The following is a 26,282-nucleotide window of genomic DNA, read 5'->3' as shown; positions in this document are numbered from 1 at the left end:
TAACTGAATAATATAGTGACCGTGATCTCATTCCTTCAAGATTGTTTTTCATCCAGTTCAGAAAGCAGGATTTCTTGACAGGCAAACCGACACCATGAAACAATTCTGTCCTCAGTCAGACCAGCAAAAATCTGGATCTATTCGGGAATAATTGAAGGCAAAATCTGTCTCTCTATTTTTCCAACTTATTCATCAACTCTTTTTTACTGCTTTATCCAGCCACCTCTCCTGGAGAAAAAGTGAATTAAATCATAACTGTTCTCTTGATTTTTATATTACTCATCCTCTCTTTTATTTTGTTTTATTATTTTTTTAATTAACTCTGTAGCTGAAAAGTTTAGGTGAATTTTAGGACGCAGTTGTCATTTAGAAATTAGTGTGATGTGTTCCATTTAGTGATTGTTATTTGATGGCAAGCAGAGAATAGCATTTGGTTTATCTTTTTATGCAGCTTTATTTAAATGGAAGTGAGAAAGTCTTATATTTTGACACTTATTTTTTGGGACCTGTTTTTGAAATCTGTTTGTGCATGAGGGGTTGTTACTCACTCGGACTTCTTGTAGAGAGATTACTTAGGTGAGTAATGGGTTACAAAATGGAAAATTAATTTTGTGGGGAAATATTTAAGCTGTTAAGGAGAAGAAAAGATACTTTGAAATGATGATAAAATAACATAAAATTAAAACTACACAAAGTAAACAAAAAGGAAAAAAAAACCCCACTATAAAGTCTATAATGTTACATTTCTTTGGTGGTGTTTTGTTGTGCAAACATGATGTGTATTTGCAGGCTTATTTTTAGCTCTGCTGTGGTCTAAGTTTATACACTGTAACTTTCACTTTATCTCTCATTAATGTGCTCCCTATTCAACAAAATCACGGTGGTGGTTGTGAGACAAGGAATCCCGCTGCGATCACAGTTTTAAACCTGAACTTTAAAATACAATAATTAAAAAGATATTAAGATTTTTTTTGTTAAGAGTAGCTTTTCAAATCTTAGCAATTTTCACAACAGTAACGTTGTAAAACCTTCCTGTAAAATACTTCTGGCAGCTATAACAATCTGAAACTTTAGCAGTTCCTGTTTCCTTTTTCAAACTAATTGTAGAATTAATGCTCTAGAGCAGTTCAGTTTGCAAGAGGATAGAGTATTTGTAATGCTCTTGGGCAGCCATTCATGGAAGTAAACAGTTGGCACACCCGTTCACACAAGGAAATTGGGACATAAGAATGGGACTTGGGGATGAGTTGCTCAGAAATGAACTCAGCAGTTCCTCTTGCTAGAATTTCCTTGAAATTCCTGCAGGAATAGGGTACGCCAGAGTATCTCGACTTAATGTGGAGAAAACAAAACATGCATCGGTACAGCATCGGTAATTAAATGCAAATAAAGTGAAAAGCAAATCCTCAATGCAGAGGAAGGTAGAAGAATGTCATGCACGCAAAGAAGGGATCACTGATGCTAAGCATAACAGACAAGGTGATTATGTACCGCAGTGTTGACTCTGCCCGTTCATTATTGCTATTTAGTTGAGTTATTTAAGCGGGTACCTGGAGGTTAAGTAAGCACAGCATCAGGAAGAGAAGAGGAAGAGAGGGGGAGCGGGGAAAAAAAGAAAGCAAATTTTGTGTACTGGTTTGTCATTTCTAGTGCTTCCTTGGTTTCACTGGCAACAAGATAACCCATGCTCTGCGTAAATTTATTTTAAGATCTGGAAGTCTAAGAAGGATGAACCAAGTCCATCAGTCCTCCCTCGGGCACTATTCCCGCCATATCACTCCGTGGTCATCTAGAGGTGAATGGGGACTGGAGCTGTTTGCTTCCACTGCTCTTTACCCCCATGCTCTGCACTCTCAGAGGCAGATTATTCTTTAATAATTAATTAATTAATTAACTTTTTAATTAAAAGTGCCATGAGTGTCACCCTTGCCTGGCTTGTTCCACTGCCAGAATGGTCCCTATCTGGGCTTTTCTGGAGTCTTTGGAATTTCCCCGCTAACCAACCCCTTCCAATGTCACCTGGTTACTTTCTTTCCCTGGTTTTGGCTGGAAGAAGCTTCTCCCCATCTTCCCCCTTAATGCATGGAAACAAGGATATTCTGGGTTTGTTCTACCTGCTGCTGTAGCACATGGATGACTATAGTGCCATTTTTCAAGGCTTCTTGCAAACCATCTGTAGCTCTCTTGAGCACTGATGTGGAAGCACCTCAAGGTTTGGGCCAGCAACTAAGCAGGGATGTGGGTTCCCAGCTGGGTCCTAGGGGGTTTCATAGAATGGGTAAAGGTTGGAAAGGACTTCTAAGATCACTGAGTCCAACCATCTACCCTACAACCCGTAGCCACTATACCATCCATTGCAGCTCTTCATCTACCTCCAGGGATGGTGCCCGCACCACCTCCCTGGACAGCCTGTTCCAATGTCTCACCTCTTTCTCTGAGGAATTTTTTTCTACTATCTAACCTGAACCTACCGTGGAAGAGCTTTACCCCATTTCCTCCTGTCCTATCACTGGTCACCAGAGAGAAGCAGCCAGTGTCTGTCTCACTGCCATCTCCTTCAAGGTAGTTGTTAAGCAATGGTGTCTATGCTGTGGGGACTTTGCATGCATCCTGTGACAACTTTTGTGTCCCCTTTGTAGGAGTGCAAGGTTTGCAGGTCTTGTGCCTTGCAGATGGCAATGGGGGGGCAGAAGTCAGGGCAAACTCTGTACCCCCTACCTGTAATGCACTAGTGGTCTCTATTTTATCTTGGCAGCAATAAAACCCTATGGGTTCTCAAGTTTCAGGATAATACATATAGAAAACCCAAAATGAATAAATTAAAGCTAGCAAAGATAGCACAACCCCATTCCTGATATTATCTATGGAATAATTTTACAATGTATAGTATTAGTATTGCATATCAATATTGAAATGGTGTTAAAGTCAGCTTATGCTTCTTCAGATTTGTGTTTCCTGAGATCTTTGCCCTCTTTGCAGGTACAATACTTTTTATCCTACGAAAGCAATTCATGTGATCTTACTTCATCAAATATTAAGATAACTTATTTTTTCTCAATATTTTTCACGCTTCTCTTTCAAAGTTCCATGAAATGCGTTTCATTCACATAGAATATTTTTGGGTTTTGCTGTCGATATCTATTTTATCATTAACTTTATGGATACACCTACCATATATTATTTATATGCAGAATTTGTTCCTCAGTTTTTTTAAGTCTGTATTTTAAAGGATGAAAAGGTCACGTTGAGGTCAGGGGTAGAGCTGATGCTCTGATGCAGGGGTAGCTGTCCCAGCAAGGCTGGGGCTCCAACCATTGATCCCAGCTCTGGAGCAGCACCCTGAAAGTTTAAGGAACCTCCATGTTATCAGAAGATGCTGTTGCAAAGGCAACTTCTTCTCACTCTTGTTTTGCTGCTGGGTTTCTGGTGCCCAGAACCAGGGGTATTATAAAACACAGCTCTGTCCTGAACCTATGGAAGTGCTGTGCTGCTTGGGCTATGAACCATACCCCAGATGTGTAATGCCGACCCCTCACTGCTGCTGCTGGTTCTGCTGGTGGGAGTATTGCAAACCCAGACTCTTCTTGAAATGTGAATTCACGGACTTTCCACAGTTTTAACTTAAAGGATTCTCCTTGTGCTATGTCAGAGTCAAATGTGTCCAGATGGTGGATACTCTGTTGTTTTGTAATCCTCTGTTCTGGTAGAACTTGCCTCTGACTTATTTATATCCCTATAACTCCAGAGCTGATCTCTGGAAAACAGTGGATCATGAGGTTCAAGAGGAGAATCAAGTCCAGACACTTTCTCAGGAGCTACCATGAAAAGGCCCGGGCTGTGCAGCTTTGTAATTAAATATAAATGAGTGCTCTCTTTGCTGTCTCTCTTTCTCTCTCTCTCTCTCTTTTTTTTTTTTTTTTTTTTTTTTTTTTTTAAATGCTATTAGATTTATATTTTATTCTGAATTGAAAAGAAAATTGTGGTTGTCTTGACTACTAAAAAAACCATCCTACACAGCCCTTGAGAGATGTGCAACAGAGAGGAGGGAATTCAGCTGTACTCGTGTTGGTTTCCAACTGCATATCTTGGAGAAGGTTCAATGGAGACCTGGTCTCTTCAGCCTTCATCTTGGGTTGCAAATGCAGCTGTGCCTTCAGTTACCATGATGCATTTTAATTTTCTCTAACTCAACTCAATGCACAACTAAAAATGTTTTTTTATTTCTAGGCAATAGTATATGAAGGGCAAGACAAGAACCCAGAAATGTGCCGAGTTCTGCTCACACATGAAATAATGTGCAGGTAAGAAATACTCCTCTTCCAGTTAATTAGTGATGAGAAGATAAATCTCTCTCTCAAAATCTAGGTTGAACCTGCAGCTATTTTCAGACTAAAATTTATCTTTCTTGCATTAAGCAATCCCAAAATAACACAGGTCGGTGTGCATAATTAGCAACAAGGTCTCAGTTGTAACACGAGTTTTCAGTTATTTATAAAGAGTTCTTCTTAATGGAATGTTACTGGTTTTCATTTGGACAACGTAGTTCAGAAAACGTCTCCTTCCCAAAATTAACAGTCAATTATAGTCTTGTAGCAATAAATGGATCTGTCCCTGGTTCCCCCAAAAAACTTCTCCATAAGATGACAAAATAGTAATTTTTGTTTTGTTTTGTTTTGTTTTCTGGATGTGCATTAAGACTGGAGGTCTGGAGGCCAGTTTTGCCCTGGTTGCTGCTCCCTCCTCAGCTGGAGAGCAGCAGGTGATGCTCATCCATGCAAAAGATTTCTTCTTGTTGACTTTCTTTAGACCTTCCCAAGCAGATTTTGCTCTGTCTTGTTCTTTGTTCCTTTAAACTTGCCTGCCTGGGGTTGTTCACTTAAATTCAGGACAGTCAAATAGATTGTCTCCTGACTGTGGCATTTCTACAGCAGCTTCCTTCTCTTTTCTGGCTGATTTAAAGAAGTGAAACCTCTTCTACATCCTTTTTACTACAGAGAAGGCAGCATCTTCTGGCAGACCTGTTCAACACCTAGGAGAGCTTGACCTTGTAGTCCCATTGAAGTTAATGGGTGTTTTTTGCATGTCTGAAAAATAATTTGTTACATGTTATTTGATGGCAGAAAATAATTCCCTGGTGGAAGAAGAAGTGTTCTTGCATAAGCTTATTGTTACAATCAGTTGTCTTAAGACTGTAAAAATGCCATTGCATGCATTGTAACTTTTGCAAAACACATTTACTAAAAAGGAGTAACTTGAGGGTAAAAACTAGTACCCACTTCTAAGAGAATAAACTTGCATGAGGTTTTCCTGGTGGGGTGGAGCCTCAGACAAAATATTGAGATGGAAACTTCTCTGTTGATTGATTTTTAAAGATTTTTTTTATTTATTTCTTTTGTGTGTGTGTGTGTGTGTGTGGTTTTTTTTCCATTCTTGGGGATCTGAATGTCTTGGCCTCCACAGCAGCTCTTTTCTGATAAAACCCTGTTCCAGGACAGTGCCCTGTGGTGCAGAGAAACAGTCGCTCTCCTTGCTTTGCCAGGCAAAACCCCACATAGCTTCCTCCCTCCTGCAGTTCTTCCTTTCAGAATTTGGGGGATTTTAGTTTTAATGTAATATTTTTCTAGGGTGGGCCCCTCAGTTTAAGAAGGATATCGAGGTCCTGGAGCAGGTCCAAAGCTGGGCAACTAAACTGGTGAAGGGACTCGAGCACAGATCCTATGAGGAGAGGCTGAGGGAGCTGGGGGTGTTGAGGCTGGAGAAGAGGAGGCTCAGGGGAGACCTCATCACTCTCTACAACTCCCTGAAAGGAGGTTGGAGCCAGGGGGGGGTTGGTCTCTTTTCCCAGGCAACCCTCAACAAGACAAGAGGGCATGGTCTCAAGTTGTGCCAGGGGAGGTTTAGGTTGGACATTAGAAAGAATTTCTTTACTGAGAGGGTGATCAGACATTGGAATGGGAGGCCCAGGGAAGTGGTGGATTCTCTGTCCCTGGAGATATTTAAAAAGAGCCTGGATGTGGCACTCAGTGCCATGGGCTGGGAACTGCAGCGGGAGTGGATCAAGGGTTGGACTTGATGAGCTCTGAGGTCCCTTCCAACCCAGCCAATTCTATGATTCTATGATTCAGTAGGTTTGGCTTTTTCCAGGTAATCAAAGATAACACACCACAGCCTGAGGACACTCAGACCTCAGAGGTATCTCCCTCCAAGAGGTGGTTGAGTTTCCTGAGCCATTGGGAGTTGCAGGATTGTTGTGCTGGGGCCTCCTGGCCCCTTCTGTCTTTCCAAATGGAAAGCCAGTCACGTCGACAACCCATAATGACCCTAAAATCCATCGGCCCAATTAGCACCACTTTCACACTGGATACCTACTTAGGAACAATTCATGGAAATATTGAAGGAGGCCCCTGACCTGATAAGGCTGAAGTGTGTGTGTTGCTTTTCTCCTGTAACAGACCACTAAACCAGTGGCACTGTTCATGTGAGTAAAATCAAGCCTATGCTCAAATGCTGCAGTGTCAGGGTCTGAATCTGCTGTTAGTCTTGGGTGATGTCCCCTTCTGATCCCTAAACAACATTTTGGGGTAGGAATTACATCTGTCTACCACTCACTGAATCATTTGTGCAAGAGTAAAAATCACCTTTATGGAATTAATTTTAATTAAAAAATCACATTTAATGCAATAATTTTCTTACAAGTACTTTTGAAACATAAAGAGTAAGAACTACGTTGAAAATTTATATAGAGGGCTGAGTTTTAACCAGAAGACCAAATACCTGCATCAAAGATTTATGGCCATTCAATATATTTTGACTGAGACAAAATTATCTCTGTTCTGGGAATGTGGAAAGATGTGCAGTCTTTTCCTTTATTAAAGCACTTTATACTTCATTCTTAAAATGTACTGTTTCAGGAGCTCTATTCTTCTTCTATTTGTTTGCTGCCAGTCCCTGCTTTGTGTTTCATAACCACAAGGTGAGGGGTAGCAAAAAATTTAATATCTGACCATAGTAGGCAAATATGGTGTGATCGGGTGGGAGAGACATACTCAAATTTCTTACAGCTCATATTATATATTGCCCATTTCCCTTTCTGCCTATACATGTGTAAGAGGTTGCTGTTTGTTTATCAGGCCCCTTGACCCTATTGCATGCTCTGTCATCTATTGTGCTGCTAACACTCTTCAAAATTGCAAATCTGATGCTCTTTAGGGGTCTAGAAGAAAAAAAAAATCTCTCTCCACACTATTTTGTTTTTCTTGATTTCTTGCATGTTCTAAGTGGAAGTTGGGATGTGCTGAATTTGCACCAGGGGTGCAAATGCAGCCTCAATTATAAGCATAAAATTAGAGTCTGTTCCCCATTAATCAGCCCAGCTAATTGCTATGCACTACCATTAGCCATATGGTGTGAAAGACAGCTTGCTCTCCCTAAGATGAAATTTCTTCATTTCAGACATGAAATAGTGAGGGCTCTGTATTTTAAAATAGCTTGTTTTAGATATTTAATTTCTAAACTACTTTCAGCAGTGCTTTATATCAAGGCTAACTGCACAATAAAACTTTGCATTTATGTGACAAAGCTGAGTATTTATAGTGTACTGCAACTATGGCACAGATAAGACAAAGAATTCAAATGTATAGGAGAGTCCTGGTTGTGGTAGGAAAGTGAGGCTGAGGTTTGCTTCAGGTGGCTGTTTATTTCAAAGGATTTCATTGTGTTTTGTCAAATATAAAAATCTACAGTGTTGGTGAAAATATTAATAGCTGGGGAGAATTCATAGCCTCAGTGGAATTTATTAGTATTGTAGGCAACATGGGGAGGGACATCTATGGTTAATATTGCCTCAACAATTTCCATTATGAAATCTTCAGTGGCTTACAGCTTTGCCAAACTTGAAGTGTTCTGGCTGAAACGTCCTTTGCAGGGTGTCAGCCTCAGGCTGACTTTCTTTGGAAAGTTTCAGCTAAAATGGTTCAGTGATTTCTGAGAATGAGGTTTGAGTAAAATATGTGTTTTTGTCAGTGTAAAATAAAATCTTACAGCTGTTTTGGCAAGAAGCTTCCGTACCTCCATGCTTGTGGAGGAGCCTGTTTGGGGCAGGGCTTGTCCTGGCTTCATAGTCTGTGGGATGAATCCCACCTCACTGGGAGCTTCTGCAAAATCTCCCACATGGACCCACTAACGACTTGTTAGAGCCTGGCAGCCAAATGATCGGAAAGTTGCATTTGTGCTGGCCGTGTGCCATTGCCCCGTAATTTCTCATTGTTCATTGTCCTCACAGAAAGCCCCAGCACACAGACACACAAAGCAGGGCTCCTCCACGAGCGAGCCTCCCGACTGCCACACCGGGGTGGGGACACAGAGGGGTTTGGGGGTGCCGGACACTGGGGTGAGGAGGTCACCCTCGGTGTAGCCACAGAGGAGCTGGGCAGAGCAGGGTAGAGATGCTTCATGGCAAGAGAGGGAAGGAGAGGAGGAAGGTATGGAGCAAGGCAGAGGGAAGACAGCAGGTGCCCAGAGGGCTGGGATAAGGACAAAGGCAGTAAGAAAATTCTGGGAGTGGTGGTGGCCAGAAGACAGGGAGGCGAGGGAAGGGGTAGAGTGGGGATGGAGCTTGGGCACAAGCCCTGGGTATGGTGAGGATGGCAATAGGAGGGAGGGGAACCTGGGGTGCAGGAGCTGAAGGGGGTTGTGATGACAAGAGACTTCATTCGTATCAAGGACTACTTGTTTAAAAAACAAACACTCTCTCAAGTAAAGCAGTTTTTAGAGGATTTCTCTGTGGGCCAGCATGCTGTGCCTGAGCCATGGTTCCTTGCTTCATTCGGGAATGGGTGTCATGGAGGGACAGCAAGGACAAGCCCTTGTCTTCCTGGCTGTGAGAGGCTGGTGGTTGGCACCTCTCCCTGCACTTTCATAGAGACTTTCTGGGAGCTGGAGGGCTTCTGGATAGCTTGGAATAGCTCCTGGGAATTTTAAAATTCTTCATGGAATTGGAGAAAGGGTGCTGAATATTTAGGAACATTTTTCCAAGTGCTCTAAAAGCCAAGGCTTTCTAGGCAAGTTGAATTAAAAGCATTTCTCATGCCACACAACCAGGTTTCAAACTCAGGGTTTGCGTGATGTTTTAATTCTCTGCATCGAAAAACTGGGATAGATGAGGCCTCTGATTCTGCTGCTGGGGGAGGGGAGGAAATGTAAAAGGCAAGCTAAGGTTTAAAAATTAATTATCTAGAACATGAAAGAACATTTTGGGCCTCTTTTCATGTCAGAGCCACAGACTGCAAGATGTGCCAGACGTGCACCTCTGCCACATCACCCTCAAACTGCAGTGCCAGGAATGAGGTCTCTACTACTGTTGGAGTGCACTTTTGGGAAGTCCTGTCCAAATGAGGGGCCACAGGGTCTTGAAGCCGGGTTGTCAGAGTTGACCAGTGCCTGATTCCATCCCACTGGTGGCAGGACATGAGACTGGGGTGTCCCCATGTCCTTACACCTGTGGTCACCTCTCCCGCTGGATTAGTGCCCTGGGAAGGTGCCAGCCTCTCAGCCTGTGGTACATGGCTGGTGGTATCTGCCCATCTTGAGCTGGGAGCCTGGGAACCTTTGCTTGCCTGAGTAAGTGTGGCAATTTCTGTCCCTCCAGTCTGCTGTGAGAATGTCAGGACTAGCCCTGATTTGCTTCAGTCACAAGAACTGCATTGTCTTAACTTCTGCCAACTCTGTTTCTAATTACATTTTAATCATTTAAAAATGATTAGCAGTTTTTATTGCCTTGTTTGTGGGTAAATTTTCTCACCCCACACATTCTAGCTGCACTCCAATGACAAGTCCTTTTATAGGCAAAAAAGCCCCCAGAATGTCCACATGACTATTTACCTACAGCATATTTTATTCCTTCCTAAATTTTAATACTTTCTGGGTGCCAAGGCTCTTGCATTTTCTAGGGGATCAATTGTGGTATTGTGCTGTAAAATTAAGCAGTTTTTTTTGGCAATCCCAAACAATGTAACTTCCACTGAAATGAAGATACTGCCACATGTGTTAACTGTGAAGTTTCAGCCCTGAATAGTTGCCTTGAAGCTTTTGCAGTGAAAAGAATTATGTGTTTTCCTCTCTTTGAGACCCAAATTATTTTTTTTAAACCATGTTTAAACAGTCTGTTTTTGTAAAAGGCTCCCTATTTTAGTTATCTTTAGTGTGATTTGTTGCTTTATTGCTAATCTTGGTAGGTAACTGTATATTATTCACTCTATTGTTCAACAACACAAGAGAACCTTTGTCATACTTCCAACAGGACTATTTATGTAGCATGGCACTTCTGAGGGCTTCTTCCTGCCCTGATGTTCTTCCACCTTCTGGGGAAAAGAAAATAGTTCATCTGTGTGTGAGCATTGGTCACTTCTGCCAGCATCCCAAATCTGGCTGCTGAAATAAGGGGGATGAGGTGCTGCCATTTGGAACAAGTTTAGTGCTTTCCAAAGATTTAGTTGCTTGGGGTTGAATTTTACCAGAAAGTTTATTAAATGGAGATATATTCTCAGGTCTAGCTGTGGAGAGCAAACCGGTCCTCATTGTCAGTCCCTTGGTGCTGTTGTGGAATGGGGCTCCTGCAGCCCCCACCTCACCTCATCCTGCAGCTGCCCAGGTTTCATCCAGCAGCTCCCTGGGGACTAAGAGGGCTTGGGAAGACCACAAGCTTCTTTATAGTTTTATTTTATTCCTTGGAGCCTTGGCTCAGTGAAGGATTTTCTGTCAAGGAAATGTCAGCAAACAGGAGGTTTCCTTGCTAGGTTGGTGTTTCCTTCCTGCCGTGAGTGGGTGGGTGAAGGCCTGAGGCTTTGCTCACCTACATAGCTGTGACTTGGTCTAGACTCACCAGGAGGGATTCCCATCCTAAACTGGAATGTGCATTATTGCCTGTGAGTTTCTCTGCAATGTATATATGGCTCCTAGAAGACAATAACCCTTTGAAAGGAATGCAAAATCACAAAAAGCCAATTTAACTTATCTTAGGAAAAAAGTGAGCCACCTTACTTCAAAAAGGATCCCAGACCCGAGGTCAGTGGTGGAGCAGGGAGTTGGGAGACAGATCTGTTTCACATGCCTGCTTTGTACCTGACCTGACACAGGGCACAAGCCACCAGAGCTGGGGTCTCCATGGCATTAGCAATAATTAACATGTTCAGAAAACTTGGGTAAAGAGGCATGCTCAAGCATAAAAAACCCAATGCCAATGGTGCTTGCATTTTGGCTCCCCCATTAACAACAGTGTCTGTTAGAGGGAGAAAAATTGTGCTTTCATTTTTTTGGAGGGAGGTTTCCTGGTAGCTGTGAATTTGGATCTGTGTAGAAGCAGGAATCGTTTGTGGACGTGTAACATAAGCATCAGGCAAATGTAAAAACCAGGTTCAGCAGGGGAAAAGCTGCCTTATTTTGTGTGCTAGCATATGCGGGACAACTGTTAAACCCTATGAAAAGAAGCTACCAAGAGGCAGATCTCCCTGTTTTGTGTAAGCCTTGAATTATTATTTGTGAAAGGGGCAAAAACCCTCTTTTTTTTTTTTTTTTTTTTTTTTTTTTTTTTTTTTTTTTTTTCCATTGCTAACCAGCTGTGCAAGAAGTTAAACATAGTAATTAACCCATATGTGACCCACTACATTTGACTGATTTCCAGGCAGGGACTGAACGGTAACTCTAGCCAGCAATTTGAACCAACCATGTTCGTAATGATGATTTTACAGTGTAATGGTTGCACTAAATCCTTTCACTTTTGCTCCGTAGCCGCTGTTGTGACAAGAAAAGCTGTGGCAACAGAAATGAGACTCCATCAGATCCAGTGATAATTGACAGGTAAGGACTGCTATTGTTTCCTTCAATTTTTTTTCCTTTCCTCATTATAACGAAACACCTGCCCTGTGTTGCTAATGGGGAAGAATTAAGAGTATATATGGATGAGATTTTGTTTTTGATACCGAATTAGTTGTGCTTTGCAATTGTGATTGCCATGGAAGGGCCATATGGAGGGTAATGGAAGGACCTGCTCTTTGGAGGGCTCCACTTCTTGTAACTGATTCATGTGCATAAAGAGGAGATTTTTCTTTCTGACTCTCTGTGGCTCAATTCACATTCTGTGCCAGGGAAGCTTCAGGAATAAAATAATAATAGTTTGTGATTTATGAAATGTGGTTGGGTGCTTATAAATATTTAACTTTTATTTGAAAAATGTTTGAATCGTTATCACTTTTAGCTACAGTAGTTCTGTTGGATGCAATCCATCTACATTTTAAGGTTTTTATTTATGCATAAAAACAGTTAAAAAATAGATCTGCAAAGTAAGGTTTTTTCCTCCTGTTATTTTCCTTGGATGGAATACTATTTTGACTGTATTGTCATCTGATTAATTCATTTTTCCCTGTCTTAATTATTGTGTTTTTAAGCAGATCAATATTGTTAATCTGACATCACCAAGTAAATCACTATAGTACAATACACGTATTTTAGTTTTGCTGAGCCATGAGTAGTTTCCGTGCTTGCAAATTATGCAAAATGGTAGCCAAATAGTAATTTTTACATTTTAATTGTCCAAACTCATCGTACAAAAGCATGTGTGATAACAGCATTATTCTATAAGATTTAAATGGCCATGAAGTATACTGAAAGTGTCTGTAATCAGCTGGGTAAAGCAATTCCCTGCCACTAATCTGTGCACAGAGGGACCCTGAAGGGAAACTGCCTATATCTATAGGGGTGAGAGCATAGAGTAGTGTACTGTTTCTTGCATTATAGTCTGAGTTATGTTTGCTATACAAAGTTCAAAGTACCTTCTGTGCCAGTGCATCCATTTTTATGAAAGAAGGTGACAAGAGTTTGATGCTGGGTGTGACACACAGAGAGGTCCACGGATGTGGCAGAGCCTTGCCTGGCATTGTTCTCATCCAGATACTCAGGTTTACAGTTCTTGTCTGAATTTAGTAAGAAAGTGCATATATTGGAAGCTTATAACAGATGTTTTGATTAGCTATAATAAGTTATCTTGAGAATGTTTCAGAGATCTCAGAAGATATCTCTATGTATCTTGGTGTATTTGCATCTTCTCTGAGCATTAGGTAGTACCAGGGAAAGTGTGTGTAGGGGGGGAACCCACAGTGAAATCTGTATGAAGGTGTGTTTTATAAGCATGCTGCATAAACATGGTGTTAGAATGGCATTTTGAGCAACATGAAAGCTGCAAAATTCACATGAATTTTTCATTGTACTGGAAAGTGAGATGTTAAAATGCTAATGGCAGGTTTACGGAAATATTTTGTTTAACTATCTAGTATGCAAAACTGCTAGTTGCAAATAATTTTAAATTTTGAAAGCCAGAGATGCTGTTTGTTACATGCTTCCTGCCAAATGAGGAAAATAGTTACATGAAGAAAAACAGATTTAGCTTCCCAGCGGTGGTCAATTTATCAGTCTTTACATAAACAGATGCAAAAAGTACCCATTCTGAAGATTATTTTAAAAATACAAGTTAGACATAATTTAAAGTTGAAATATATTATAACATTATACAAACCCCCCCCTCGCCACCCATGCTGAATCACATTTGGCTTGTGAACGGGTTAAGCTTTTAAGTTCTTTACTCGGTTTTAAATTGTGACTTTGATACAGAAGGTTGATATGGCTGTGGTTTGAATAGCATTTGATTTTGACCTGTTCCTGTGGGTTGCAGTGGTATAAGAAATTTGACTCAGCAGTACTGTAATTAGCCCTCCCCCTGTTTTTGAAACAAGATTGTGTTACCTGGATTGCATTAGTGTGGCTTCTATTGTTGCCGCTTTGCATCTGTCCCAATAGGGTACTTAAAACCTTTTCTTGGCTGGGGCCAGTTCAAACAATTTAGGCCAAATAAGTATGTGCTTTATATAGCTGGTGGCTTCAGTGATGTTTCTTGTGACATTTATCCTATCCATTTTCCCCCCCCCTTTTGGTCTGGGAAGGATGAAATGATCTATATAGAGCCTTTTTACCTCAAAATGAGTCCTTTAAAATTGTTCTAACATTAAAATGCCTGCACAAGTCAGAACATGTGTTTGGTTGTACTCCATTGTCACTTCTCCATGCACACAATTTTTAACTGTTATGTCAATTGATATGTAAAACCATATTTAGATATTTTTATTTGCATGTGAGCTTAGAGAATTTATTTGCCATTTGGACTAAAGCACTCCCACATGCCTTACACTCTGATCAAGTCTTGCCTATGGATTTAATCTAAATCTTGCATCAAATCCTGTGAATCCACAGGCTCTGACCTAACATAGGATTTAATGTAGAATCTATCCATGGGATTTCTAACATATGTACTTACATGGAAATGCTATCCTCTTCTTACATGCTAGCATACAGTTTTGGATTGATTATTTCTCTTTGATGAGGCTAGAGAAACTTGGGCCAGAGCAAGCTGCATCTTTGTGATGGTTTAGTGAACTTGGTAAAGAGGCTGTTCAGCAATTCCAGAGTAACATATGCTGTATTCTTTTTCAAACCCAAGAAATACACAAAAAGCAAATCCTGTATTTCTATTTAATCAAAATGTGGGATTTAAAAACCAGTCTATAATTGTGTTGGAAACATTATATGAATTTATCCTTTATAAAATTGCTTTATACTTTGCTCTATTATAGTGTCAGCAGATAAAGGAGTGAAAGGGACCTAAAGAAATTCATACTCATTTAGTGATCTAAATTTTCTCTGGAGAACAAAATAAATCTATTATGCTTATAGAACAGTCCTTTCAAGGAAGTTTCTTGGAAACCTGTGTGTGTCTGAATCATCTTCTTAGCATAGCCTGTATATTTTATCACTAATCCAGTTACGTGTGTTGAGATGAAGATCTGATGAACAGGAGCTCATTTTAAAAAGGATTTTATTGTCACAGTACAAATGCACAATTCCTCTTACAAGACCAGTGGCAGGGCTGTAATCACACTTACAGAAAACACAGAGTGCTTGCTGTTATTAAGTTAAATTCTAGATTGATTTAACTTTCAAATAGGAATTCATATTTGAATTTTAAAGGTTTGCAATAAAATTCCTGTGACAAAATTGAATAAATTGTAGTTATATTACTACTCTGGATATCCTGGTGTCCTAACCTTTTTTCTTACAGTTATCTTAGTTCAATAAATAAAACCTCATTAGACTATTCCCATTTCAACGAGTTTATTAAATTTTACAGGAGTAATTAGCATAAGCTGTGCTAATTTTTCTGGAAGACTAATGAGAGAGCTTCCTAATTAGGTTTGCTTTGTAAGAATCAGAAAAGATGATAATGACAAAAGTCACATAGGGGAGAAAGTTGGTCTTTATACTACTCATGGGTTCAGGAAAAAGGCTCTTCTCCAAACATTCAGTTCCAAACTTTAAAACCAAATTTACCATTGTTGGGACCAATATTCAATGATGTTACCTATGCCTGCTGGAGCTTCTTTACATTTTATTGCTCCACCCAGTAAACAGGAGTCCTACTGACTGATAAAATAGGAATAACCACTGCAATCATAAATGTAGCAGCAAAAAAATCTCAGCATTTCAGGTCTGTACAATATAGATCTTGTGACTTTGTATGGAAAAAGGACTGGAAAGAGCCTGCTTGGCAACTGCTGGTTCATTCCAAATTTTGCTTCTTTCTGGAGTACTTGATCAGGACAGTGACCTGAAATTGGCTTTACTGAGTTTTACCAATACAGATGAGACCTACTTAAGTAACCTTGCCACTGCCCATCTTTTGGGTAGATGAACTTTAGTTGGGGTGTCAGTTAACAGGCTTTGTGCTGGAGCTCTTGCCTGGGGACACCATGTGCCCGTGGGTGTTAGGTCAGCATAAGGATGACCAGAGTTTCTCCTGGCCCTTTTCTGGCAATATACTGAAGTACTTCATGTGCTGCTTCAGATACAATTTCAGAGGAATGAGGCTCCCTCTGGCTTTAAAGAGGCAGCTTCTGTATTTCCAATGCAATCAGAGCAGAGTGCCAATCCAGGCACTCATGAATTGGAGCCAGCAATATTTTTTACACCTTATTATCAGATGACAGTAAGGTACATTTTAATACATTACCTGCTCCCGGTGTTTGAAAGGCCTGTATACTTTTGGCACCTGCTGTACAAGATGCTCTGCAGGGCTCTGTAGCCTGTCTCCAGCACACCCAGCTGCTGTAGCTAGAGAGGGAGCCAACTTAACTACATATGATTTTTGAAACCTTTCAGCCTTTAACCTGAAGCATTTTATGTTTGTGGGTAAGATTTTACTGTGGAATGACATGAAAAGAGGAATGAATGACTTTTAATGTCTCCATTTTACTGCTTTACAAATCATCAGGTAGTGGTTTGTATTTCATGGGCCTGATCATCTTTTCATCCTAAACACCAGGCAGGTGGAAAAATGACACAGAGGACTCTCTCACACTCACTGCATCCTTCCCACAACTATCCTTGTTAGGCAGGTGTGGCGATTAATGCATTCTGCAGTGGCTTTCCATGCCTGGAGGGAGAGAGATGAAGATGTAGGTGTCATGGCAGAGAGGGCCAGCTTTGGGGGAGGTGCTGGAAAGAAGGCAAGGTGGGGTTTGATCGGGAGGGAACTGCAGAGGATGGCTTTGCTGTGGGGAATGGGATCAGTGCTGCAGCTGATCCCCAGCCAGACTACAGGGATGTGGGCTCATCACAGCACTGGTGTCACAGCCAAGTGACAGAGGCTGCCAGGTGCTTTGGCAGTGGTCCCTTTGCTGAGGGACCAGTTCTGACTCTGTCCTGGTCCTGTCCTTGGTGTCCCTCAGACATATGTGGTTACTTGAAGCTGGTGAGTGGCATGAGGGGAAGGTGAACACAGTTGTGCTGCTGTTCTGCTCCCATTGCCCACACTGGGGTGGGGGCTGAAGGAGGCTGCAGGTCCCATCTGTCCTGGATTCTTGGGTTGGGTTGGCATTCAGGACAGGAATGGTGCTTTCTGACAGATCTCAAGACCTAGGTGAGAAATGTTCCTGCTGTTCCCTTGAGTCTTGTACTGGGAAGTGCCCACCTCATTGTTGTGCCCCTTCCAGAGCCAGATGGGAATTATAGATCCAGAAGAGAGGGACTCTGGGGAGCAGAACCAGAGGACTGCTCCCAGCACTGCACAGGGATGTATCTGAGCCTATATTTTAAGTCTGTGCTGCCTAAACCTTCTGGACCTCTAAGCAGGGCATACAGACAGGCAGAATTTGCCTCAAACATTACATGCAGTCTCCTGGAGCCCAGGAACCTTTCTGAGAGGGCAGGGACTGAAACACCTATCCTCAAGGATTTGGTTGTGATTGATGCAGCTGAGAAGCATCAAACAAAAAATTTCCCACATGACTTAGGCAACCAAAGGCATTTTGAGCTGTTGCGAGATAAATGGGAATTCTGATCACTAAATGCTTCTCACACAGAAAATCAGACATAAATACTTGCTCCTCACACATGCAGTGTACTCCTCTTTCTAGTGATGAAATCACTAGAGCAGGGGGTAACTTTGCAAGGATTCTTGCAAAAATCTCTTGGTTTCGGCCTATTGGGGTTGACACACATCTCTGCTACTTCAAAATTAATTTATTTGGGGGATTGAGTGAACTTAAGGTCAAACCAGCTCCAGTTTATGGTTTGTCTGATTTCTCTCCTCTGTGTCTTGAAATGTAAGAATATTTTTATAATCTAGAAACTATTATGCTAAACCTTAATTTGGTCTCAGCTTCAATCAGGAGTTTGTGATTTCCTCAGCAAACCTGTTCTGAGTTTTCAGTTTGTTATAAAACCCCAAACCAGGAAAGTTTTATGTGGTTTTGGGTTTCATTGCAAACATTTCGCATTACTCTAATAGTTACTTGCTTCTCTTAGTGATGTCTGTTGAATCTGCAGCTCGTGTTTTGGGTTATTTCACTGTGAACTTCTGCCTGATTAGTACCATTTATCATGGTGATATAAGAGAGGCTTCAGTTGCAAAGAAGGCTCATGGTGTTTGATCCTGTGTAGACTTTAGGTAGGTTCATGATCCTATTCCTGAAGATAAGTGGTTCTCCTGACTCAGTTTGGAAATTGAGATTGAGAGTTTTCTATAGAAAGCAAAAATCGTAGGCTTATATTGGATGCCCTGGGGATGAGGAAATCTGAGGATCAGTCTACTCCGTTGCTTGTAGGAGATGAGTATTATCTTTAGTGCTCACCTTTAGGACTTGGCCACTTGTGATGTCAGTCTGGAAAAGTGACTTCAGTGCACAGGTGGGATGTGCAGGACCTGAGACCCTGAGGTCAGGATGTCCCTAGAGCTGCCTTGGGTGGATGGTGAGCCCTGGGCAAGCAGCTCTGCACTGACTGCTTTCAGAGTCATGGCTACAGCAGGTCAAGAGTTAACACTTTTAGGAGACTGCACAGGTTTGTCTTAAGTCCTTGAAGTCCATCCTGAAGACCCTGTGGGTTTGCTGGTGCTGAGGAGCACCCTGAGGTCTAGCTGAGACCTTGGGGATTACTCTGCTGCTCTGTTCAGATCATGGGATTTGGGCACCCGAAGTAAAAGGTGCTTTAAAAACTTGGGCTGCCTCTATGAAGAGACCTTCTGCAGCATCAGGAAAGCTCCAGGGATAGTGGACTAGTCCCAGGAGGAGCCCAGGGCCTGGCAGGGTGATCCAGCTCTTTGTTTCTTGTCAGAAAACTTCAAATGTGCCATTCATGCCTCTAGACTGCTTAGTGTGAACTCCTGCTGCAAAGCATGTCCTGCAGCACCGAGGATGTTCTCAGTGCAGTGGGCTACCTGGCCCCATGCAGCTCAGTGCCACGTCTTCTCTTTCTCATGAGTGGGGATTTTTTGGGGGGGAAAAAACACTGCCTTTTTCTTCTATGCATATATATATATAGTCAGTTTCTGATGTGGATGAATTTCTGGTCCCAGCTTAACACCTGATTTATTTCCATATTTGCTGTTGCACTGGAAATGCACACATGAATAAGAGAAAGAAAAATGTATTCACAAAGATCATCCACAATTTCAATGCAGATTAACTAAAATTGTTCTGAACATGAAAAATGTATCTCGATCCCAGCATCTATTGGGTAAAAACAAAACCCAGTTTTCTGCAGAAGCTGAGGTGTATGAGTAGTTTTCTGCCTGTGAGTAGTCATAAATGCTTGTGTGTTTTAGCCACCAAAATGTATTCTTGCAAGTAATGGTCCACATTTACAAAAATAACTATGCTAAATTCAAATTCACTTCTGCCTGCTGGAAGTACTTATTTTTAATACATCTAACTAAAATTTAAAGAGACTGAGAAACAATTGTAGGTTTCTGTGTAAATCAAGACTGAGATAACTTTCTACAAAATTATTTAACAATGTCCTCAGAGACCAGCAAGTCTCTGTTTTAGTAGTGGTAAATGCTGAATTTTTCACTCCCTGTAGCTTCATGGTTTTTTTTTTTTTTTTTCTGTAACAGTTCTGGAAAAGTACAGAAAAGTTATACAAAGTTCCCAGTGTGTCACATTAGCAACTTTGCATAGGTAGTTTGTGATCAGAATATATTACTGTATCAAATGTTTACTCTTTTTTACTAAGGACTGTGTTTTAGAGTTTTTTTTAAAGTAGAACGGATAATTTTCTACACTCTTTTTAAAAATAGTGTTTGGAAATAGAAAATGTGATTTATATGAAATTAGTTATTAAAAGGCTTTATTTCAAGACACTGAAATTATATACTGGACAGTAGTAAGGCAACCCTGATATAGAGCCTTTCACAGCAATAATTGCAATGCAATGAACAGTACTGTTTTGTCTTTCATTTCTTGCTGCCTCTAAAGGTGTAGGCAGATGAAGATAACTTTAAAAAGAGCTATTTCTCCAATTACAAGCTTTTGTCCAACAGCACAGAAAGATTTTTAGACTAACAGCATTCACTATTACAAAATTAAATTCCCTTCATCTGACAAGAAGCTGAGTTTGGCAATAGTTTGGGATTTTTTTGCTGGAGATAGAGGAGAAGCTGCCCTCTATACCCCCTGGTTTTTGTTTTTTGTTTTGTTTTTTTTCTTTTTTTGTGTAGCAGGGAGCCAGTCAGATCTGAAAGGTGGTGACCTGAATTTGGGAGGGATGGGGAAGGGTAGGTGGGCACTGGAAGGTGTCACACACAGTGAGAGACATGGCCAGGATTGCACTTGGGGACACTGATTTCCCCTTTGCTGATGAATTGCAGGTTCCTTTTCCATGGGGGGGCTCTGGGAGCAGCATCCCCCCCATTGACCCCCCCAGCTGGGCTGGGCCTGGATGCCCAGGCAAATCTCTCTGGTTTTATAACAACATGGTAAAGTCCAAAATGGCATTCCACAACTATGCCATCTCACTAACCAGCTGAGGCACAATAGTTCAGTAATGTAATATAAAAAGTAATGGTGTTAGCTAACACATCCTTAATAAGATATTGTCCGCTGCTCTGCCATATGCTACTGAGCAGGCTTTCCCTCTGTGGGGCTTTTGAGTTCTCTCAATAAGATTATTTCAAATACTCTAATCCTGAATCATTGACATGAATACAAAAGCCTGGTGACATCTAATAGATGCCTCTTAGCTTTGCTTTTCCTCTTGTTCCTTTCCTTTTTCTTCTCTTTTTACCTGACAAAAAGCTTACAGACACTTGGGCTCTGTCTCTCAGTACCAGCATGTGGGTCCCCTCGTGAAATATAAAGGAGGAAAAAGGGCTGACATAGGGCTGATAAGCCACAGAGCAAAGGACCATAGATTAAAAGTAAATGCCAGTAAATCCTACCCTGTACACTCAGTTGTTCTTTTCATTGTTTTCTTTAACTCTTCAAGTGCCATGCCAGGCTAAAAAGAAATGAAAAATGGAGTTTAAAAAAAAAAAAAAAAGCCTCCTTTCACCTTGACTTTCTAATCAGAGTTGCAAACTGTTTCAGCTAATCACATCATTCAATTAGCTGAAAGTTTAGGTCAGTTTTTCAAAGATTAATTATTAAAAAGAAAAAAGAAAAAAAAAAAGACACCTCCAAATGACATGATTGTGACCCTGAAAAGGATACATTTTATATAAAGTAAATGTTAGGAAGAAATGATATCCCACTGTGAGTGTCTAGCAATAAAAAAAGGACCCTCCTTTTGTTAGTGTTTCCTCAATGTTTGTCAGAGACAGAAAATTCTTTTCTATTCATCCTTAGGACTTTGCCAAACTGTTATCTTTTGACTCCAAAATTTGCCTTTGGAAAAATTATTGGTACAGGATACAGCCAGTGTCTATAATGGGTTAAAAGGAAGCTGCTACAAACGTAATTTTCCTTCATTTTCTCCATGATTTTGCAGGAACACTCTCAGGCTATCCTGACTAGGATAACCATCTACTTCCACCCAGTTGAGTCAGATCTTCTCTGTAATTTCCCTGAATGTAATATTTCAGTTGGATTTTTTTGGCATCTGCATCACTACATAACCACTGGCTGACTTCCCAGATGTTAAGTCACTTTGATAAGTGGATGTTAAAACCACTTCACTTAGTTCAGATTTTGTAGAAGGATGACACGAGAAGAAATGTATTCTTTATAAAGTTATTTGCTCTGAAAGAAGAAGAAAATTAACCACACTCAGAGCTATTAAGATCTGGTGGTAGCATCTCCTCCAGCCTGCTCCGTGTGCCTCTGCACTGCTTGCACAGTCCTTAATGAGCCAGGATGAGCTGCAAAGGTAGCACATCCCCTGGCATGTCTTGCTGGGGGCTGCCCCAAAAATAGGATCCAGATTTGGCCCTTTTAAAAGATGAACCAGGGAGTGCCACTGCATTGCAAAGGAGTGTCCTGTGTAATCCTGAACTCCTTTGGAGTCTAGGGAAGAATTTGTTTCTCAAGGTGGGGTTTATGTTCTACAAGCAGCTCTGTAAAACTTTGTTTTTTCTTTTTAATCTACGGGTCTTAGTTTATTGATACCATGGTCTGATGTGATGGGGCTCCATTGGGCTCTGGGGGTGAAAGCTATACAACAGCACAGGGAGAGGGTGTCTACCCTAAAGAGCTGTTCAGGTGAGACAGTCTCTAGGCTTCATCTACCCTCTTTCCCTTTTTTTTTTTTTTTTTTTTTTTTTTTTCTAGGCATAGTGAGTGCTATAATAGCTCTGGCATTCTGAAAAATGGAATAACTGTACTGTGGTGTAGGAGGAAAACTTCTTGCTAAGCCCCATTATGTGTACACGACTTGTCTGTTGTATACTGCCTGGCAGGAGAGCAGGAGAGAGGAACTTTTTTTTTTTTTTTTCATGAAGGATTGCTCCGCTGTGACAATTGTAACTTAATTTGTCAGAAATTACAAGAACATTAATACATCTTGCCATAATGCATCTTTAGTGCATTAATACTTTCAAAGCCATTGGAGTTTTTCTAATAAATGCTTTCAAAGTTGGTTGGGCATTCATAAATTTGAGTTTTTAGTATTATAATTGTGATTGAGACACCTATTTTTTTTTTTTATTAGTTCTCAGAGTTTGTATGCAACAGTCAGCCTTGTTGATGTTCACAGCCATCCACACTTGAAAGAATAATACACTGCTAGTTAATATTTGTGTTATTGTAAAGTAGCGTGATTTTGGGGGGGGGAATAAAAGGGAGACTATTCTCAGGGAAACAAAAGAGAATTTTGGGAATGCTTTTTGCCATGGTAACCCAGTTATCGCTCATTAATCTGTCACATATGAAACGAGTTCCAGACTACAACACACTTAAACACAGCAGCGTTCCCGGGGGGTTCGCCCCCTCGGCTGCTCCACCTCTTACCTGCAGCAGCATCCTGGCTGGGCTGTGCACAGCACTGGGAGGGTTAACATGGCAGAAAATCCAATCATGTGCCTGGGTGGCTCTGAAAGATGGGGACCCCTCCCTGCCAGGGCCACCTGGGCTGCCTGGCCCTGCCACCCCAACAGCAGCTCCCCCAGGGAGATGGGGCAGCCCCGATGCACACCCCTGCTCTGGCTTTAGGGGCTGCCAGTATCTCCAGAAGGAAGTCAAGTTTTTTTTCCTTCGTTTCTAAGATAAGGTGTCATTCATGAGAGCAGTGTGCTGAACTAATCAGGTTAATTGAGAGGCCCTGAATAGCTCTCATTGAGCCGATCCCTCCTTCCTGCTCAAGGCAGATAGTGCAGACGGAGAGATTACAAGTGCTTCAAACTCTCTCTCCATCTCTGAATTTCACACTGATTTCAGGATGATGAGGGTCAGAGTAGATGTGTGACATGGGCGTTGTACAATTTAGCTTTGCTGGGAGCAAGGCGTGGTTTGGTTTTTTTTTTTTTTTTTTTAAATCATCATCATGATGATTATTTTTCAGTGTGGCCAGAGCCCTGGATCTGAGCAGTTGTCCTGGTTGCAGGGACATCCTGCTGATTTACACCAGTCATAGCTGTGTAAATTACTTCACTGTTTTGGCAAGATGTAGAGGACTAATCCAGTTGCATGATTTGCTCTATACTGACCTGCTCTTGAGTGTTGTTAATATTAAAATTATTTCAGACCTAACTCATGGCAGGGCTGCAGGAAACATTAATTTTAAAACCATGTTTTCAGTGTTTGAAGCAGATAGCAGTTGGTTTTATTGCTTTTATTGTATCGTTTCCCTTTAAACCTTTCTAATCGAAGTGGCTGCATATAATTTTATTCAAGTTTATCAGAATGCAAAAGCATTTCCCTGTGGATGCTCTTGCCAAATTAAGAACATCCAGGCTCCAAACCTCACTCTAATCTTTCTATTCGCCACAGTCTACTACATTTTCTTTGCAAATATTGTAACTATTACAGTGCAGGACAGAAAATTTTCAGGAAAACAAATTCCCTAAAAAATAGTGTTCCCCCCACCTCTTCTTAAGCCAAACTGGTTGTTGAGCTCAATTTAAACATGAGAATCTTTGGCTCCCCTCCTCCCCCTGGCTTCTTTTCCTTGGAAGTTTCAGGAATGACTTTAATTATCTCTACAATCAAATTCTCACTGCTGTCCCTGTGAAAGCGTGTAGTCATGGATTGCTGGGATTATTTTCTTTAGCACTTGGGGATAGAGAAACTGGTTGCTTGGAAATGAGAACCAGCTGGGTTCTCAGAGCTGGCGTTTAGAGTGAGACACTTTGCACACAAACCCGGCGTTGAGCAGAGTCGTGAACTCAACCCCCAAATTACTGCTGCTTGGTTTGCCACATGGGATTACACAATATCAGGGCTGATTTTTGTTTAGCTCATTAATATGCATCTTCAGGGTGGCTGCTGCCAGAGCTTGCTTTAACTCCTCACAAAACTTTCTCGAGGCAGAGGTGTACCCCTGCACTGCCATTCCCAGGCTTCACCTGCCCAAACCACAGAAAGTGAAGTTAACCCCCCCAATAACTTTATATGGGACACGGGTTCTACAAATGATAGGTAAGCAGGTAAAAAGATTAAAACAACAAAAGAAAGAGCAGAGAGAATTTTTGTTCTCTTAGGTCTTTTGTTGCCCTAGAAGACAAGCTGCAGGGGTGATGTTCTTCAGTTCTTTCCAGCTTGGAAAAGTTAGTTATTTGTCCTACCCTCTTAATCTGTTCTAGTGCCAAGTTCAATTTGAAATTAGAACCATACGCCAAGTCAGTAACTATATGTTCTATGCTTTTAGCTGAGTATTTTTTTCATAGGGAAAGATGCTGAAATCTTCTTAATTTACTTACAAGGATGTAAATTTGGAGATATTCCACTAGATTTAAGGCAGCTGCTCCAGTTTTCTGTTTTTTTTTTTTTTTGTTTTTTGTTTTTTTTTAAGAGAGAGAAGTGTTCATTCTTTGGACTACAAGGATTTGTGTTTGATTTATTTACATTTAAAATATTGATATAAGATACATATATATCCATATAGTTTCTATTTTATGGGTTGTTGTCTTACATTCACTCACACGTGCACAGCCTGTGTTTCAGTGCAAACTCTTGTTAGGGCAATTTATATGTGAAATTGTGACTTTTTAATGTTTGAAGTGCAATAGTGACTAAACCAATAGCCTGGGTCAAGTCAAGAAAACAAGTCTTCCAGTTTGTTCATTACAACGAAAACTTCATAGCAAATAAAATAATAAATTGCTCATCTTTGAACAGCTACTTCTATATTATTCTGATTTCTCTAATGCCTGAAATATAATGACTTTGTTTCTGTTAATATCCCCTTTAGCACAGCTAAATTATTTTTTGAAAGATGAAACCACTTAGCTCTGAACATCCTTAGATCATACCACGCCAGATATACTCATGTATCACAGACACATTCTTTTAGAGTCTTAGGCTGAACCAAACATTCTGTAGCCACCATGTCTCCAATATTAGAGAGTCTGCATGTTTTCTTCTGCTGATATATTTATTCAGTGCTTCAATTTATCATTTTATACGTATGTGTATGCATTCTTACATGCATACTGTGGTTTTGCATTTTGGGGATTTTAAGATGGATTTTCCATCCCCCCCCCCCCCAACAAATAACTGCTGCATTTCCAGTCACTCAAATTTGGACAGAATTTTACTTCCTGTTTCAAAGGTCAAGGAAAGCTGACCTCAACAGCAGTGTGGAGGCTGCTGAATTATTCATATCATTGACTTTGTGTCAGCTTCCACATTTGTGCAGAGGGATGTTTTATTCATTTATCTCATTTAGGGACCTGCTCTGCACCTGTTTCTACCATTAAGTACCCTGTAATTTGCATTTGATGCTAATTTAGTTTCATATCAGCCTGGTCCCCCCTTGTTAATTTAATTTTCTAAGACCCTTTTCATTACAGTAGAAATGTTTCCCTCTTTAAAGCAAACATCTATACAAGTAATTGTATAAACTGCCTTTTAAATAATATCTTTTAGAAGATTCCATCGTTTAATTCCTTAATTCCTATAATTAGCCGTGGTTTGATTAATGTTTCAAAGGGTTAAATTAAAATGCAGAATTACTCAAATGCATACTTGAATAATTTTCTCTCTGCTGATAACAGTTTCTGCATTGCTGCTTTTATTCTACCCGTGATTCTGAATATTACATGTACTAACAAGCACTAATTTTCCTTATGTAGTGATTTTCCTCTGCTAAGCAATAGCTGGTTTTAGGGTGTATTTGTTGGAAACTGTGTTGCCAGTGGGATACTGAATTTTTTCCTTCGGATCGATTTAACTGTAAACACTTAAAGAGAAATGCTGTGACTGAGGAGCTGCTCTGGGTTTCTTTCCTGATTGTAAGAAACTTAAAGGAATCCT

At 40.7% G+C, this 26,282-nt stretch overlaps 1 protein-coding gene across 9 annotated transcripts in view; it reads left to right on the top strand.

Annotated features, from left to right (window-relative positions):
- EBF1 (EBF transcription factor 1) overlaps positions 1-26,282 on the top strand; it is a 271,478-nt gene that overhangs the window by 8,321 nt on the left and 236,875 nt on the right. For all 9 annotated transcript variants that reach the window (XM_071758426.1, XM_071758427.1, XM_071758425.1 and 6 more), the window contains exons 5-6: positions 4,228-4,301; positions 11,785-11,853. In XM_071758426.1, the coding sequence (XP_071614527.1) occupies positions 4,228-4,301; positions 11,785-11,853 (143 nt within the window). The remainder of the gene's footprint in view (positions 1-4,227; positions 4,302-11,784; positions 11,854-26,282) is intronic.

This window comes from Heliangelus exortis, chromosome 15 (assembly GCF_036169615.1).
Source record: "Heliangelus exortis chromosome 15, bHelExo1.hap1, whole genome shotgun sequence".
Taxonomy (NCBI): Eukaryota; Metazoa; Chordata; class Aves; order Apodiformes; family Trochilidae; genus Heliangelus; species Heliangelus exortis.
Note: the sequence above shows the minus strand (reverse complement) of the source record. Positions and strands in the feature narration are given on the sequence as shown.